This window comes from Phaseolus vulgaris, chromosome 7, assembly GCF_051622355.1.
Source record: "Phaseolus vulgaris cultivar YP4 chromosome 7, ASM5162235v1, whole genome shotgun sequence".
NCBI classification, from domain to species: Eukaryota; Viridiplantae; Streptophyta; class Magnoliopsida; order Fabales; family Fabaceae; genus Phaseolus; species Phaseolus vulgaris.
Window position 1 is genome coordinate 5,948,358 of NC_143504.1, and position 18,984 is coordinate 5,967,341.

Here is an 18,984-nt window from a genome sequence, read left to right on the forward strand (position 1 = left end):
TTGATGTGGTGTATGATAGATGCGACATTGTTGTGCAGAAAAGGAAAAAGATTAGAAAATAGTAAATATTTTCTTAAAATTTGTTATTAGAGTTTCTCATCTAATTATTTTTTTCTTTATTATATTTCTATTTTTTAGTTTTATATAATAACAAATCAAAACAACATTCTTGCATTAAGTTTGTTAATAGAGTTTGTCATTTTTTTTTTTCATTATTATATTTTTCTTTTTTAGTTTTATATTAATAATAAATCAAAATTAACGATTTACTTGAGAATAAAACAAATAAAATAATTGTGTTCATTATCTTATAAATAATTTGAATTTGTTTAATATATTTGTTTGTTATAACAATAATAATTTACATATAATAATAATAAAAAAAATGCAGACACAGGTTTAAGAGCATCTGGATTTTCACTAGTATAACATAATACTAATATATAAAGAAAGTTTTTTTTATTTGTTTCACACATTTTATATTTTTATTCTATTTTAATTGTACTTACAAAATAAATAAAAAATACAAATAATTTATTTGAATACCAGAAATAACTACACTATATTTCACTTACATATTATTAGGGATGGCAAAGTGGGGCGGGCCGTGCGGGGCGGCCCGCTAGTAAAAAATACGGGGCTAACTGACTTTTCAACTCGCTAACCCGCATTAGCCCGCAACCCGTACGGGTTAGAAGCGGGGCGGGATGGGCCGACCCGCTAACCCGCAAGAAAAAAAAATTGGCACTTAGTAGCAAGGGAACGCAATTAGGTTTTCACAAAATTTCAAAGAAAGAAACACAACATAATCGCGTCAATAATGTTTATGTTTAATGTTTTTGAATTAATGTTTATGTTTAATGTTTTGGAATTAGGTATTTTTAATGTTTTGGAAGTGGAATAATAGTGATATTTGATATTTATCTTAATGTTTAATGTTTTGATGTTTGATTATGTTTGAAAAGGAAGAAAAAGAATTTAGGTTTAATAATACAAATATATAAGTTTAATTTGACAATTTTTTAAAAACAAAATGTAAAAAAAAATAAAAATATTTAATTTAAAAAGAAAAAAGAACGCGGGTTGGCCCACAAACCCACGGGCAGCTCTTAACCCGCATTTTTGCGAACCAAGCACGGGTGGACCAATGCGGGGCGGGCTGACCCGCTTTGCCACCCCTACATATTATAAATAACGCACTGTTTTTATCACTACTATTAACCTTATTTTCTTGATATATAAATACAAAATAGTTTTTTTCCGTGATATATAACACGAAAATTAGATATAAACTTTTGAATAATTCAATAACAACTCCAGACATATATTAAATATTCTTATTAATATGGTTGTAATCCACCATTAATAAATATTTGTTCTGTCTTTGATATGTTATTTTCGAATTTTAAAATAACATTTTTTTCTCAATCGTATCTTTAATTTACTCAATATAAATAAAAGGAGAAAATGCAATAATACAGAAATATACATTAAAATAAAAAATCAAAGAAGTATAATAAATAACACAATTAAAATTGCATTAAAAATAAATAAATTAAATGTTTTATTAAATTGGAAGAAGAAATTTTAAACAAGTGTTATAAAAGAACAATTTTTTTATATATATTATAGATTTAAAATACAACTTATCTATATTAAAAACATTCATTAATTATGAATATAATTATAATATTTTTATATATTTAAACACATTTACTTTATAAATTAATAAAATTTATTCCATTTTGTGTCTTTTCCAAAAATATAATATTTGAATCACATATAGGACCTTTGCTTCTAACGACGAATTTATGCAACAAATTACGCAAGTGAAAAACACGAAGAAAACAAAAAATAAAGAATAAATAATTAATTAAAAAAAGATAACAAAATGATTTGCAGAGAAATCACTCTTTAAAACATATATAATAAATTGTTAAATATATATATATATAACAAAATATATATTCGTAATTAATTCACATAATCAATTATGTTATGGATAGATATTTATTTATATATATATATAATTATCATATTAAATATATATATATATATTATATCTTTATATTATTAATTTATTAGTATTTATAATTATATTATAATAAAATAAATATAATTAATTATATAATATAATAATTATTATTATTATTAAAATAATAAAAATATTAATTGAAATAAAAATATATTAACAATAAATTTATAAAATAATAACTATAATAAAATAACTAAAATAATTATAAATAATAATTAGAAATCCTTTTTTTAGGAAAAAGACTATTTTAATTAGAATAATAAAAAAAAAAACCCTTATTAAATGAAAGAAAGAGACATATTTTATCCAGTATTGAAGGATTTGAAATAAAAAACTAAAATTAAGTATTACATATTATTTTTAAAAAAAAATATTTATTAAATCACTTACAAAGTTGTATAAATTTATACTCTATTGCAAGCTCCTTCAAATTCATTTTTTAGTCCAAACCAAACATTGTAAAGGAAGAGAGAATATGCATTAAGATAACATAATATCAATGACCTTACAAGAAAATCCTACTTATTTAATTCTAACTAATGCTTCTGACAGCATTGCACACTATTTAAAACAGCATGCAGTCAAATTTTAACAAAAAAAATTGGATATTCAAACTTTGAATTTGTGTTAGATTTGGAAGTGTTTGTTCCACACACGAACACTTGGAGTTTAGAACGGTGCAATGCATGAATGTGGACGTGAAGGAGGGAACGTTCATTCTGTGTTGTTCTTGGAATGAGCAAAGGAATGAGGTCACTTTTTTCCTTGTCTATGCATTGCATTACACCTGCCCCACCCCAATAACTTGTGTACTTTTTGAATCTCCAATTTCAAATCAAGAAGATTCATGGTAACTGCCATACCAACACTTCCACCACCAAAATTCACCCACACTTCTCATTCAATAATATAAAACGTTTAGGTAAAACCATTTACACTAAATACCATTCCTTCATTATTTCTAAAGTTTGGGCTGCTTTCACTTTTTTTAGTCAACTACTTTGATTTGGTTTGGTGCTTTTCGTTTGTACATCCATTAAGAAGTAAGAGAGAAACATGCATTATCATTGCAACTTTACTCTTTAATTATTATAAATATAGAATTAAGTTTTTTGGTTTTTAAATGTTAAAAAAGTCTAGGCTTATTGAAATGTAGATAGTCAAATATGGTTGATATGTTGAGAATTCTCTACTAAATTATATTAAAAAGTTTTTTTTATTAAAATTGAAAATTTTAAAATTACATTATACTACATCATAATTATAAATCCAGTAGTAGTAATTGATCTGCCACTGCCACTTAGTGGTGCATGCAGTATTGGCTAAATTATTTAAATTATCAAATCAATTTAAAAAACAAAAAAAAAGTCATTTTTATTTGATTTATTCTAATTTTCATTTTTATGTTTTAACTTGGGATATAAACAGTTTATATGTTTTCTAAAAAAATTCATCATCTATTGAACATTTTATCTATGAATGTTTTCCCTTTAAAAAAAGTCACTGTTTTTATTTGAGTTAATGACTTTTTACTTACTAATTAAAAGTAAATCACTATTAATAATTAATTAATAGATATTGATTATTGATAAAGTTATCAAGTTGGCTTTGGCTAACACTTGCCGCCTCGTTCCTACCAATGATTATTAACAATCTTTCAATTTGTGTACCAACCATTTATTATCATCCTTGATAAAGGACCCACGTGTTCACTGTTCAACTTCATTTTAACCTAATTCAAATTTCTAAAGGATGATAACGTATCATAATTTTTTTAAATTAAACTAAAATGAAATCATTTTTGCTATTATTTTTTTTCAAAAATAGTATCATTTTCAGTTCATTAAAAATTAAAAGATAACAAAAATGCAAAATAGTTGGAAAATTCAATGACAACATGAAAAAAGAATGATGAAATGTACTTTTTTTGCAGACCGTTAATAAAGGATAAATTCAAAAATTAACAAAAAGAATTGATTCAATTCCTTATTTTTAGCATATATGAATGTCAAAATTACTTAAAAGTTACTAATAACAACTCTTAAATATGGAAAGAATTTGAATTCATTATTAGATAGGATAGAAATGGGAAAAAAAAGAAAAGAAGACAGACAGAAGAGATTTTGAGGTAATGTAACAGATCAGCAATGCACAGAACACAAAGATGGAAATTAATTAATATATTAATTGGTAAAAGTGAAGAAAATGGAAATGCAGAGTGAAGACAAAACTATATAGCTCTTCCATGGGTAAAAAAGAAGTGTCTAGGTTCATCCTCCGGAACAAGTCTCTGTCAACAAAACCCCTTTATATATAAAATCCCAAACTCATCGTTTCTGAGCAACCCAGGTTGTCTGTTACGATCAGCGTCAATCAGAGTAGGAAAGCAAGTTCACAATTTGGGGCCTCCTTCAATTACCCTTTTGCCCCTCCATCTCCACTAACTCCTCCTTTATTATTTTATAAAGCACATTCTCATAAGGGTCCCCGACACAACACCACTCACTTCAATGGCGTCCATGGCCACTTTTTTCACCCAAACCTCCTTCCCCTCCCACTCTCTCTCCAAAACCTTCGACACCCATTTCGCCGCTGCCCCGAAAGTCAATGCCTGTGTGAGTTTCAGGGCGAGGAGGCAAGTGGGGTTGCGTGTTTCGAGCGGGTTGATCGAACCTGACGGAGGGAAGCTGGTTGAGCTTGTGGTGAGAGATTCGGAGAGAGATTTGAAGAAGGGTGAGGCGCTGTCCTTGCCAAGGATCAAGCTTTCGAGAATCGACTTGCAGTGGGTTCATGTCCTCAGTGAAGGATGGGCCACACCCCTCAAAGGCTTCATGAAGGAAGCCGAGTTCCTCCAAACGCTTCATTTCAACTCGCTCCGACTCGGCGATGGCTCTGTCGTCAACATGTCGGTGCCTATCGTCCTCGCCATCGATGATGCGCAGAAGCATCGGATCGGGGATAACAAAAGAGTTGCTCTTTTCGATTCCAAAGGAGACCCCGTTGCCATTCTTAATGAGTAAGACACTCACACATCTCCCTCTCGTATTGCTTTTTTTTTTTATGTGTTTGTTATATTATGCGTTGATTTCATGTTCAATTAGCTTGTTTTTGTGCCTTGAGCTGTGTGGTTTCAATTTTTCTTCTTTTGCGTAGTTCATCAATAATCAAGTAGGTTTTATTTTCTTTTATGAGATTGGAGAGGCGGGGAAGATGGTGGTTTTTTTTTATATATTTTTCATTTAATTAGAATATACTTACGTGATTTGATATATTTGATACACTGCTATTCGATCAGAAATTGTCATTGTCATGTATGGTCTGGTAAGTTTGTTGACTTCTATATCACTGTTTTATAAGTCCTATTGAGTCCTCCTCAGAGTTATTTCTGATGGATTATTTGAGTTTATGGGAATCATACCCTTATTATTATTATTATTATTACAATGATATTAGAAAAATATGAGATTAGGAGTATTAACTGTGAAGAGAGTAGGTACACTAGTGGTGCAAAAAATTTGCTTGTGATACAATGGTATGTTGTTGTGCGCTTCTGATATATGTAGGTCTGATTTGTTTCTTGAGTTATGTGCAGTTTAATTGTTCAACTATTGACAACTGAAGTTTTTATGTGCAATTGAATTTGATTAATACTGGGAAAGGGGGAGATGCGAAAATTGGGAACGACTATGCTGGGGATTAGGATTTCCGTATATGTTTTTTGTTTCTTTGGTCAATTCCTGTTCTTTTTGTTTTGTGATGCTATTGGTTGAATAATCAATCACTTGTACATTGCCGTAGTGGAATTTGAGACCATTTCCACTACTGTCGTTGTCTCCATTTTGTTGATATTTTCATCATTATTTTTATTCATGTCAATCCAATCTTATTGAGGTTATTCTGCTTTCAACTTGGTGACTTCTATTGGAAAAGTTAACGTAAGGCGATCTAGTCGAGGATATGAAAATTTCAATAGTTTGCCGTAACAAAAAAATATTCAATACATATAATGCTTGTACGGACATATGAATACGGCTTTGTGGATTTTTTTCCTTTCTGTGGTCCCAGAATACACGACAGCAGATTGTATTTTGACATTCTTGATCCAAAAATATCCCCGGATTAATAGATTTATTCACGCTTCTTAGGTTTGAAGGCATGTTGGTATAGGTTCCTGGACACTGAAGTTTGTGTGCCTTATCCATTTGACCCGTATTAAGACAATGTTGTCCAAAAACATGTACATAATTCAAATATTCAAGTTAACATTGATACGAAACCTGAGATAATATGGTTTGACACAGTGCTAGAGGCCTGTATTTTGAATATCATTACACGTAGAATTTGTCAAACGTCAATAACACAATCATTGCCTGCATAATTTGGTCTGCTATTACAGTTGAAGTTGATTTTTTGAACAGCTTTATATGTGCACATGTTAGTAATATCTGTTGTGTGCTTTTTTTATTTATTCTACATTCTTTCTTTTTAACTGTTTTATTATCATCCATTCTTATGACTTACATTTTTCTTTTGGTTATTTCAGTATTGAAATTTATAAGCACCCTAAAGAAGAAAGAATAGCCCGAACTTGGGGAACCACTGCCTCTGGCCTACCTTATGTTGAACAAACAATAACCAATGCTGGAAATTGGTTGATTGGGGGTGACCTAGAGGTCATTGAACCCATCAAGTACAATGACGGACTTGATCATTTTCGACTGTCCCCTGCAGAACTTCGTTCGGAGTTCACAAGGCGCAATGCTGATGCTGTATTTGCCTTCCAGCTCCGGAATCCTGTTCACAATGGCCATGCTTTGCTAATGACCGACACCCGAAGGCGGCTTCTTGAGATGGGCTATAAGAATCCTGTTCTCTTGCTTCATCCACTTGGTGGCTATACCAAAGCTGATGATGTCCCACTTGATTGGAGAATGAAACAACATGAAAAGGTGTGTTTACGTCTCCCTCCTAACTAGTGTGGCTTTATTGTCTTCCTAATTAGCATTGTTTTTTCAACAGAAAAACTCACTTGTATCAATTTGTTCTTTCTTTAGGTTCTCGAGGATGGTGTTCTTGATCCAGAGACAACTGTGGTATCCATATTCCCTTCTCCCATGCACTATGCTGGACCCACAGAGGTGCAGTGGCATGCAAAGGCTAGGATAAATGCAGGGGCTAACTTCTACATCGTTGGTCGTGACCCTGCAGGCATGAGCCATCCAGTTGAGAAAAGAGATCTGTATGACGCTGATCATGGGAAGAAAGTCTTGAGCATGGCACCAGGACTAGAAAGACTAAACATTCTTCCTTTCAGGGTAATTGAGATTGAGAATTTGCTTTCTTTAATATTGAGTGAAGTGAAGTTCACTTAGGCCTCTTCGATATATGTGGTGATGACCATTTTCATTCTTTTGCAGGTTGCTGCATATGACAAGACTCAGGGTAAAATGGCATTCTTTGACCCTTCAAGGCCTCAGGACTTCCTGTTCATCTCAGGCACAAAGGTATGTGTAGTCTCTGAACACAAAACCTTGGAGTACATGTTCTTGCATATTGGTAAGTATCTTAACAAGCGTTACTTGCATTTTTCAGATGCGGACACTTGCAAGGAATAAAGAAAGTCCTCCAGATGGATTTATGTGCCCTGGTGGATGGAAGGTGCTGGTTGATTATTATGATAGCTTGTTACCCTCAAGCAACGGCAAAGTGCCAGAAGCTGTTCCAGCTTAATGTTGTATCATAATTAAATGTATATTTCATGATTTGGAGAAACCTTAAGCTTACGTATTCTCCTGTTAAAAGACATATTCCTCAAGGATCCTCTGGCCCAATCTCTAATAATAATAATGAAAACTTTGGAGAGGCACAGGCACAGACAAATTGCCTCTCTCTGTATGTATGGCATTTACTGTTGCCCTTTGCACTTGCAGTGCAATTGAGCATGCCAACTTTGTAATATAATCTGGTTGTGCTTTGGATTTGGTTTGATAGTTTTCGTTTTCTACACTTTATTTAATCATTCCTTTCGTCGTGTAGTCCTATAAATCAATTTAAAACTCACTTCACTCATAAAATTGATAATATTACACTCATAACATTGTTCCATGATAGTTAGTCATTATCATTACCTCTACTGCTGGGGAACAGTTCTTAGGTGTCACTTGTATAATCACATTATTACAACTACGTTCTACATGCACGCCAGTGGCGGAGTTGGGTCGAAATCTACACCCATTATTTCTTCCAAAATTGCAAAACATATATTAAATATTTTAGTTTTGTATCCCTTAAATGTATATATTTACTCTCATAGGAATCTCATAAGAATTTGTAAAATCATATACTATACAATGGTAAGATTTAGGGTTAAATATTTATTTCGTCCCTATATTTTACCAATTTTCTTTTTCAATTTTTTTTTTCATGTGTTAAAAACAGATTTTAAGGATGTAACAAGATGTTAAAATATTTCTTACTCAACCCTGATTGTTGAGGTGAATGTTATAATACTGGTAATGAGATCTAAAATGTACACTATAAAAAAATCAAAATTTCAAATTATAATATAAGGATAAAAAACATATTTAACCTTAATATTTATTAAATAAATTGTTGCCATACTTCCGGTGATGCTTGTCACTGGATGCTACGATTACTTAAACATGCAGTTGACGACTGGGATATTTTTCGAAAACAAGATGGAAAAGTTACTACAAAAAACAAGAATGGAAAAGTAAAAGTGTATTAATTCACGTAACAAAATCTCTGCATATGTTCACATGCCACTTACTAGGAGAACAAATGTAAAGCACACCAGAGCGTTATTGTGCAAATATTGTTATCCTTTATTATTTGGCAACTATATACGAAGCTCATCAAGTCACAATCCTGAACATATTGGAATTGCTTTCAAGGAAAATTTTCTGAAAACCAAAAAGAAAATGCATAGGATAGAACTAAGTAAATAATAAGCATACAGAAATCTCATTTAAAGAACGTCAAAATTCTTTTAATATTAAGAGCGTTACTAATTATGAATATAGAAGTTTACTTCAGACTGTCACCAAAAGATGGAATACTGTGGCCAAAAATAGTTACTTCAGAATAAGTTTTAATTTTCTGTCTCTCCAAATTTACTCAGCTATCAATGACAGTATACCACGGACAAGGAAATCTCCCTAACACCCCCACGTCCCAAACTAAGGTGTTTGCAGCTACAAACAATGGCTTGTAAAATTTCCAACCACACCAATTGAACTCGATTTCCATATTGTACGAAATTCTAACCATTACTGCCCCTATTGCAGCTGTCTTGGTATATGCACATGAAGATAATAGGTAGCCATCAAATATGAGAAGCAATGACAAGGCTAGGAAACTCCTTTCCCGTTCTGATGACCCCAAAATTTCCAAATTAGCTATGGAATAGTCAATGAAAATCCTCAAGAAGGGTACAAGGTATTCAGAGACTGAAGGGGAGCAGAAAAGTGTTTCAAGAAGTAGGTGGGATCTACTTCATTGAACGCTATGAGCCAAAGATTTATTATCTGTAAACACTCACCATCTGTCTTTCTACTCCTTTTGTTCACAATAACAAAAGAAATTTAAGTAGATACCATCAAAGGTAGTATGCCAATTGAAAATCATTTTTATAAAAATAATGAGTTTTGACTAACTAACTGCATATGGATTTTCAATAAGAACTTGTCGACCCAACTGAACATTACTAATTTTTAATGACAACAACAAAAATAATTTGCATAAAAACTATGCTCTATCATTGTCCCCACTTCCATCTCTCAACTAAGCAGGAAGTAACAAACTGATTGCCTTATCCAACCACATTGAATTGTTTTTATAATCAATTTACATGAGGCATTAAACACTCACTTTCTCTTCCTTCTATTGTCAACTGTAGGATTCCTCATGTCATTTTTAGCTAGACCAGAGCCAGGGGGCATACCATATGGCATAGGAGAAGGAGCTTGAGCAGGTGTTGATGTCACAGCAACACTTGTAGCAGGTACTGGTGGCAGTGCAGATACAGGTGCCTGAGTTGTAGTTGAAACGGGAGCAGGAACTGCAGATGTGGCACTAGGTTCAGGAAGTGATCTTGGTAAAATGTGTTTTAGCCGATTGTTCCTATAGTTCTTCCAGAAGTAGAATTGTTGTCTATGTGCCAACTCCTAAAATACAGAGACAAGCAAAATTGTTATTCTCTTTGGCCTCAAATATAAGCAGAAAAAGGCAACGATTGGTGGACATAAATATAAACAAATTCCAACTAACTCAACCTTATTCGATGTTATTTTCTCAAAAATACCTCTAAGATTCATCTCCAATATATATGAATGGGGGCAATTTAGAAAATATACCTGTTTATTTTATGGAATCGTGAACTTATCTACCAATCTTATTCAATGTAAATTAAATTATTTTGCTTATGTTTGAGTCCAAAAAGCAGTACCAAAGGAGGAATGTATTCTTAAAGAATGAGAGAATGGCGTAACTTCAGACAGGAGCAATCTCACATGAAGTCCAGGAGAAAGCATGAGTTTATACGAGGGAAAACAGATACTGCCATGTACCTTATTGGTAGGATGTGCCATTGCATTGCGAAAATTTGCATTCTGAAGCAGCTCAAGAAAATAAAGACAGTGAGGATACCTAGCATTCATAGAACATGACTAAATCAGGATAGCAACCCAGCTAAGGTCAGAGCAAAACATTGCTGAAGTAAGGGTGGGCACAAAATAGTAAAAGGTGACACAATTCCATGTATTCCTCGTAGACTAAAATTTACAACTGAATGGCTTAAGTAGATTTGCATTACATAATCCCTTATTTGAAGATAATTCTTACATAATAAATTTAATATATTCAGGGCGCTGCCAATATTGAAGATACTTTAAGTATCCAATGAATGCTTCATCCTCAAAATATCGATTCTGAGCCAAATCTGTTCAAAAGAGCAACAGATATAAGAATAAGGTAAAATCACACACACAAAAGACCAAACATGCCGCTTTTTAAAAAATGTGAAAAAGAAATTTGATAAGGACAGTAGAAATTACAGAGTTAGGAGAATAAGGAATTCTCCTAAAATAAAGGCAAAACACAAAACAACAAAGATAAAAGAAAACATCAGTGAAGAAAGCTCTCAAATCCTCAAACATATTTCTGTCAGATTTTGAAAAGGGATGGCAACCACAATTGTGGCCACAACATCAAGGATTTTAGGTATCACAATGTGGCTCCGTCAGCTGCATCTGTATGCAAGTTTCCACAATATCAAGAATCACAATGAAACCCAACCATGACAACAATTCAAAATCTTATCCCCCAACAAACTATTTTATGCAGAATAGAAGCCAAATTGCCTAATCTTGTCATAAATAAGCTGTGTTGTATGTATCAAAGAATTCCCAACTACTTGCAACATCCATTTTTCACAACTTGTTTCTAACTTTCCAACTAAACAATTTTTTCATCCGTAGAAATTAAACACGTGTTGATTTACACAACTCACTAACTAAGCTAGACCCATGAACTATTGTTCAATGAAGTCCAAACAATCAAAGCATACAAATGAAGTGAAGAGTAAATCATACAGTGGATGTAGGTAGGATTAGCAAGGCACTGAACAAACTCCAATTCAAGCAAAAACCGTTGCCGCCCATCATCTGGATCTTTGTATATGTTCTTTGGCCTGACAAAAAAAAAACCACCAACAGCCATTATTAGCTGAACATATGTCACTGAACCCAAAATCACACCTTTTTTCATAAAAGAAAAAAATCACCAATACCAAGATAAAAAAACAGAATTTGGAGAATAAGAGAAGCCCTTAAAATAGGGACACTTCAAATAAAACAGAAGACAAAAGCCCTTTGATTATCACCAATCCAAGCATGTTGGGGTATGATAATGTGGTGTAAAGCAAGCAAAAAGATGGAAAATTTAGCTTACGATGATGGAGAAGTATCGGTTGAATTATCGCTTTCGTTTTTAGAGGCCATGGAATCGGTACTCTCTTAGCTGCAAAACCAACAGAGAGTATGAAACACGAAATCTGGTGGGGTTAGGACTGCAATACGACCTTGCTCTCGCCTTCGAATAAAAAACAGACCCAAATCTATGAATTCGATGTACCATCGTTAGTGAATTAGAACTCCATAACTTCTGGCCGCAACACATAGTTTGATGAAAAGACAATTTTATCCTTAAAAATATACATTTCAAACTGTAAAGGTGTTTTTTTTTTAATTCTACAATTTAGATTTTTTTTTTATTTACATATTTTAGATTGTAAAATTTAGAAAGTATTTTTAAATTTAAACATATATTTGATAATTTACAACCTATTTTTTTTATAAAAAATATATATATTATTAATGATAGAATTTAGAAAATATTTTCAGATTTAAAAATATCTTGTAAATTTTATAATTTAGAGTTTTTTCATATAACTTATTTCAAAATAAAAAATATTAATAAAATAAAATTTAATTTTACTATTTTAAGTATGGGAATGACAAAAAGAAGCTATAAAATCATAGGAAGAAACAATTTACAATCACCCTCCAATTTAAGTGTTCGTTTTCGGGCACCTCTTTTTTTTCCGCAATATATTTATCGGGGTTCTGAAAGATGAAACCCTTCATTTTTTAATAATGGGCTTCACAGTGGCCCATTTTAAATGCAACAAAATGGCCTAAACTTCCTGCACCAGATGATTTCTAAGCTCCACCCAATTAACTTTCGAATTTCTAAAATTATCATTCATTCTGAAATTGAAATTTTGGAATTAAAAAATACATGTTGAAAAATAAAATCCAAACTAAATTTATGGAATAAATTTGAAAAATTAAAATCTCGAAAAAAAAGTTCTAGAATAAAAAAAATACATTTCCCAAATTTTTTTCAGAAAATAAAATCTGGAAAATTCTAGAATCCAGAAAAGTGTTTTTGAAATCCAAATCCAAAAATTTATTTCATAATATTAAATTTGGAATGTATTTTGATTCATGCCTCTATCTTATTTAAAAACTAAAATAAAAATTGTCATTTCACATAAGGCATCTGATGCAGCAGGTTCAAAAAGATAGGGTGCAGGAAGCAATTGCACAACAAAATTGTCCCATGAAATTATGTTGGAGGTGCAGTAAGAAAAACTCAGGTGCAAAAAGCAATAATCCTTAAAAACTCCTAAAATTGGACCGTGCTCCGTCCAAGTAACATATTATGGGCCTCAACTATCAGCCCATATTATCTCTTCTTTTTGTTGAAAATTGATGGAGGAGAAATAACGGCTAAGTAAATACAAATGGCAAAGGAAATTACTTCCTGCACCCAATCAATTGGTTCCTGCACCCGACAAACTTTTTAAAACCCCATTTTGCCCTTGTCTTCGTTAACATTTGCAGTTGAAGCTTCCGGACGCCCATGTCCGTAGAAGGAAAATGGCTTACAGATATCATCATCCAGAATAGCGTTCTGCATTCTGGATGTACATATCCAGAAGAGTTAAATGTGTTTCGGATATGGGGATGCGGAAGTATACCCACAACCTTCTGGATAAAGCCATTCGCGCACATAAATCACTTCTGGATAAGAAAATTTGGAAGTCAAAAATCACTTTCGCATAAAAGTATCCAGAACGCACAGGACATGTTAAAACTCAACTTGTCTTCTCCGGTGGCTTCATTCTCTGTCGCTGTCAAACTTCCTCGATGCCTCAGTGACCACAACAATGGACGTCCTTTGCTCCTATGTTTGTGTTCGTTGAAGGGCTGTTCAAGTGAAGCTTTCACTGCGTCAGAGGAGAAATGTGAACGAAAGAATGGGAAAACGACGGTGATTGTTGGATTGAGTGCGAAAACGAAAGAGGCAGTAGCGGCTGCTATATTGCCTGCAAAAACGAAAGGGGTTGGGTGTTGTGATTAGGTACAAATTTCACTTAATCTAATTTTAATTTCATTAATTAAGGACATTTTAATATTTTCGCATACAGAGTTGGGTACCAATCTAGATTGATTGGGTGCAAAATGAATAAAATCAATTCAATAAAATGGAGGCAATTGCTTCCTGCACCCGATCAATTGTGACTGGCACCCGACGAATTTTTTAAAATCCCATCATGCCCTTTTCTTCTTCACTTTGAAAAATATTGTATGCTGAGGTAGAGGAAGTTCATTGTTGTGTGAAGCTTTAGTTCGCACCATCTTCTAGAACTACCTCCACCTCTAGTCTGAACCATCTTACAACATATATAACAAAATAACATTCAATCCAACATATATAAAAAATTATAACACATATAGTATAAAAAAACAAATGAAAAATTCCATAGAAGCCAAGTGCCCTAAACTACCTAACACTAATACGGATAACCATATCCGCAGAACAACAACAACACTATGGAACAAATTATCCACAAGTCAAATGCCTCTTGCGGATAAAAATATCCGGAGGCCATTCTTCCACAACTGCGGATAAAAATATCCGGAAGCCAAGTGCCCAACTGCGGATAAAAATATCCAGAATCCAGTCCTGAATTGCAGATAAAAATATTCAGAATGCAATAGTAAACTACGGATAAAAAAGTGCGAAACTCAATAATGAATTACGAATAAAAATATCCGGTAGGCATGACAGAGTATCTTTCTCCGACGATGGTTCCTTCTTCGACTTCAGAAGCTGACGGTGGCGGCTGCTGCTCTACCTGCGATGATGAAGCTCACTGCTGGTGAAGGAAACCAAGGGAGACGATGGTTGCGACTGCTGCTTCAAACACAAATGAACAAGAAGAAGAAGAAGAAGAAAAATAGGATTGGGTGCCTATCACATTTTAAGATATTTTCATATTCATTAAGGGTAGATTTTTAAGATATTTTCATATTCATTGATTGAACTTTTCCTATTGGGTGTGTGATTGGGTGTCCGTTAAAAATGATATGATATGGTGCAAGGAGAATTTGCCTAAAATGGATTAGATTCATCCCATTTCAATATTGGACAGAACTACTTGATTCCGTGGATTCGATTGACCTACTAAAATTTAAAAATAATAAAAATAAACAAGTTTAAAAAATGGATAATTCATGAATTAATCACCAAATAAATAAGTAGAGACGTACAACATGTTAAATGAGAGGCATGGTTTCCTTCAATTCAAGGCATACTAAGTATTTCAATCCTGTTCTGTTCTATCTAACTCCAAGAATTTAGTGTTGTATATTTCGTTATATTTAAAAAAAAGAACATGATACATATATATATATATATATATATATATTAGTGATTATCAACATAAATATTTAGTTTGATATCATGTAATTAAAAAAAAAGGTTTTCAATGAAAATCAAGACATAAGATAAATATTATTTTGAATTTATCTCGAAAAAATTATTCAGCATTGTCAATATTTTCGTATTCGTAGTGGTGTGAAAGAAGATTTGATTTCAAATCGCTTAACAATAATGTTCTTAAGATTAGTTCATTCTATCTGTTAGTAAAGGTAAGGGAAGGTTGTAACACCTGAGCAGTGTTATACCATGACAGAACATTAAAACAATTTAAGCCTAATCATTCCTTAAGTAATTTAGGCTTTGTTTGGATTAAGGAGTTCAAAGTTGAGGGTGTGGAAGAGTGAGAGTGTGAGAAGAAAGTGTGAAAAAAATTAGTGTATTTGGATTAAGATAGGTTAGAGTGGATGTGGGAAGAAAGTTTATTGAGATACGTGAGTGATGTGATGGTTGTAAGAGTATTTTAAATTATTTTGAATAGTGTAAATTGTAAGATTACAAATTTACCCTTATATATAAAAAAAAATTATTAATTTTGTACATATTTTAGTTAATTAAAATAATTTAAAGTTTCATTTATAAATAAATAAATAAAATGAAAAATTCAAAGAAATAATTAAATATAATTTTAAATGTAAGTATAATTTTATTATTTTTCATTTTATTAATTTAAATTAATTTTTTTACTTAAGTTATTTTATTTAAATAATTTTAATATTATTTATGATTTTTTAAATTATATTATATTATATATATACACAAAATTATTAATAATAATAATTTCCATTATTAATATTATTGTATGAAAGGCATTATGGTCTTTTCATTCCATTTCTCTCTCATAATCCTAAATACCCTCAACTTTTCACTCACTCTCACCCTCAACTTACCCCTCTCTCTCATAGAAACAAACAAGGGTGACACACATTCACCTTCACCCTCAACTTCCATCACCCCAAAAGCAAACACACACTTAATGTAAGTTTTTTTTCTATCATTATACCTTAAAATCATTTTATTTTTTTTTAGGGTTTAGGGTTTCATAGGTAATATAAAAATTGCCCCATGACCCTGTGGATCCTAAAGTTTGGCAAGCAATATTCCAAGTCAACTTGGTACATAGTAAGAAGGTTTTGAAGAGAGAGTAGGTATGCCTAATCTCTTAGAAAACAAAATGGTACAGTTAACAAAAGTTGGTATTAAACCACTCCTATATATTCAGAGATTACCACTATAAAATGGACTTTACTGCAAAAATGCACCAAAGCAATGAAAAATGAATGCAACAGCAAAGAAAAAACATGTTAGGGAACCACCTGCAGTTCCTTTCATATGGGAAGTGAAGCCAGGAATTCCTAAGAAAGATTGGAAGGCAGAGGCAGAAGTCTCTTCACTAGGCCACTTCCCTCAAACTCCTCTCAAGCTAATTGCCTCAGTTCCATTTGTTTGGGAAGAAAAACCAGGAAAACCCCTTCCCAATTTCTCAGATGTGTCAGTTGATCCTGTGCTTCCAAAACCCGAGAAAACACTAATTCATATAGCATCATCTTCAGGTTTTTCTGTTGCATGCAACTTTGGCCATGATGACAAAGACAAAGGAAGCTGCAGTTATGACAGTGAAAGCATAACTAGCTTAGACCTTGAAGCTTTTACATTTGATGCAGACGAGTCATTTGGTTTGGTTCCCTCACTACTTGCAAATTGTCTTGTACCATCAGCAAAAGTTTCCAGTGCCATTCCACTGGCAGAAACCCCCTCCTCTCCAGCTTCCTCAGAGACAGATAGCAGCATAAGCAGCTATGCAACTGGCAGGTCAAGTCCAATTGGTGCTACTTTCCTTGAGAGCCTGTTTCCTCTGTATGCACCTCAGTCTGGCTTCCTTGAAAGGGATGAGAACTTGCAAAAAGAAACTTCAAGTACACATGAAGTAGGAGCCAAAGATTTTGATCATGTAGATATTGCCAGTGACATGATAAGGAGGCCACCAACACTCGGAGAGCTAATTATGATGAGTCGGAGAAGAAGCTGCAGAAGGAAAGCAGTTCAAATGAAAAAATGGGATCTGCCAAAGGTAATAACATAACATTTGGGACAATTTTTAACATCTATAATTAAATGATTAAATAGTATATGGCATTTGTTATAACTTTTATAATAACATAGAAACTATACTTTATAATGCATGTGTAGATTTGATTTTCTCTTTCAAATGAGGATAAATTGTCACATGCATGGTAATGATATTGAACAGAAGTTTAAGTGAAGCTGTCTTCTTTGCATGTCAATATTGTGCAGAAAATCACAAGACAGCAAGCTTTTGGATGTTTCTCGATTGTAACCAATAGCAAAATGATTGAGGGGCTGCTGAAGAGAAAGTACTTCCCCAGACATAAACTGATATAGACAGAATCAATTCTGTAGAAGGAAATATCAAGAAGAGAAGTACCAAAAACACTGCTCCATAAAAAAATGCCTATCTGCAAATTGATTTTAAATCACCCTCTTTTAATTTACTATGTCAAGTTTCTTGCAATTTATGGGTCTATTTGTTAAGAATGTGGAAAGTGGATTGTGAAAGATTATAGTTTTTCACTGTAATATATACTCACTGGTCTTTTTCAAAAAGATAGCCACTGTGATACTTACTATTATGGCTGTGTGTACATTCTTCTTCAACAAATTAGTTTTTGTGTCATCAAATTGATAATCTCTCCAAATTAAGGCTTACATTTAAAAATAACTCAGGTGTCTCAATAAAGGTAGTTAAAAAAACTGCACAAGTTAGAGAGATGAAATTCTAATTTCAATTAGAAAACGGTATAAAAACACTTAAAGAATTGTATATACTGTATCACATAATTTTGAAAATGGCCCAATAACAACGCTAGTTAATTTACATGAAAATAATTAAGTTTCAAAAGCAAAGTCCACTGTTTTCAACAATTCTCTTGGTACTTCAATAAAAACTAGAGAAATGCTATAGAAAATTTATGAGGGTACACTAATTTTTTTTTATTGGTGTAAGCAGTTGACAATAGAGAGGGAATTCTTTTTCTTAAAAAATAGAGAAAGTGTAGAATATTGATGAATAGTATAAAAGTTATAAAAAAAAAGGAAGGAAAAGTAAAATTATAGCATGTTCATCTATTTGTATACCCAACTTGGATGTAAAAATTTCAATATTTTTTCTATCTGATGATTTAGATATCTATTTCAAACACTAGTTCCATTTTTATATCATGAAATATCACTTACAACTTTAAAAATGTCTATTCATTATATGTTTAATAATAATATAATTTATGTTTTAAATATTTATTGTTATAAATTATGCTGTAATGAATATGTTTATCCTAGACCACACCCTTGTTAAAATACTTAACAATGAAAATGAAGTGATGAAAAGAAGTAGCTTTTTAACGGAGACGTTAGCTGTAAATATACAGTAAAATGTCTCATTCTTCTTCTTCGGGCATTAATTGTGTGCATGCAGAGTGAATTTATGGGAGACATTGGTACGCGTAACTATACATTGTTCATTGCTCACCACTAATTTATGAGCAGTAATAATTTTGCTGTATTAAAAGCGTTGTGTATCGCAAAGGACAAGAGTGCTGAGACAACCTTCTGCTCTAAGGCTG

General features: G+C 32.3%; 3 protein-coding genes across 3 annotated transcripts; 2 read left to right on the forward strand and 1 right to left on the reverse strand.

Annotated features, from left to right (window-relative positions):
• Window positions 1-4,429: 4,429 nt before the first annotated feature.
• Window positions 4,430-8,025, forward strand: APS1 (ATP sulfurylase 1). Its single transcript, XM_068638268.2, has 5 exons — window positions 4,430-5,051; window positions 6,579-6,984; window positions 7,090-7,350; window positions 7,453-7,539; window positions 7,628-8,025. Exons 1-5 carry the CDS (start codon window positions 4,546-4,548, stop codon window positions 7,763-7,765), a joined length of 1,398 nt encoding a protein of 465 aa, XP_068494369.1. The 5' UTR covers window positions 4,430-4,545; the 3' UTR covers window positions 7,766-8,025.
• Window positions 8,026-9,660: 1,635 nt separating this feature from the next.
• MED31 (SOH1 family protein) lies at window positions 9,661-12,240 on the reverse strand. Its single transcript, XM_068638269.2, has 5 exons — window positions 12,005-12,240; window positions 11,647-11,744; window positions 10,898-10,994; window positions 10,624-10,702; window positions 9,661-10,221 (listed from the first exon to the last, which is right to left on the reverse strand). The coding sequence occupies exons 1-5, from the start codon at window positions 12,052-12,054 to the stop codon at window positions 9,922-9,924; spliced, it is 624 nt and encodes a 207-aa protein (XP_068494370.1). The 5' UTR covers window positions 12,055-12,240; the 3' UTR covers window positions 9,661-9,921.
• A 4,344-nt stretch (window positions 12,241-16,584) lies between these two features.
• LOC137829604 (hydroxyproline-rich glycoprotein family protein) lies at window positions 16,585-17,991 on the forward strand. The gene is made up of 2 exons (XM_068636450.2): window positions 16,585-17,414; window positions 17,639-17,991. Exons 1-2 carry the CDS (start codon window positions 16,620-16,622, stop codon window positions 17,744-17,746), a joined length of 903 nt encoding a protein of 300 aa, XP_068492551.1. The 5' UTR covers window positions 16,585-16,619; the 3' UTR covers window positions 17,747-17,991.
• Window positions 17,992-18,984: the final 993 nt, after the last annotated feature.

What these genes read in the sequence shown, in the direction of transcription:
- APS1 (XM_068638268.2), top strand. Translation starts at nt 4,546, where the DNA reads ATGGCGTCCATGGCCACTTTTTTCACCCAAACCTCCTTCCCCTCCCAC. An exon ending in CCCGTTGCCATTCTTAATGA is followed by an intron (nt 5,052 to 6,578) that starts GTAAGACACTCA and finishes TGGTTATTTCAG; the next exon opens with TATTGAAATTTATAAGCACC. An exon ending in GAATGAAACAACATGAAAAG is followed by an intron (nt 6,985 to 7,089) that starts GTGTGTTTACGT and finishes TTCTTTCTTTAG; the next exon opens with GTTCTCGAGGATGGTGTTCT.
- MED31 (XM_068638269.2), bottom strand. Translation starts at nt 12,054, where the DNA reads ATGGCCTCTAAAAACGAAAGCGATAATTCAACCGATACTTCTCCATCA. An exon ending in ACCGATACTTCTCCATCATC is followed by an intron (nt 11,745 to 12,004) that starts GTAAGCTAAATT and finishes TTTTTTTGTCAG; the next exon opens with GCCAAAGAACATATACAAAG. An exon ending in GAATATATTAAATTTATTAT is followed by an intron (nt 10,703 to 10,897) that starts GTAAGAATTATC and finishes TATGAATGCTAG; the next exon opens with GTATCCTCACTGTCTTTATT.
- LOC137829604 (XM_068636450.2), top strand. Translation starts at nt 16,620, where the DNA reads ATGAATGCAACAGCAAAGAAAAAACATGTTAGGGAACCACCTGCAGTT. An exon ending in AAAAATGGGATCTGCCAAAG is followed by an intron (nt 17,415 to 17,638) that starts GTAATAACATAA and finishes AATATTGTGCAG; the next exon opens with AAAATCACAAGACAGCAAGC.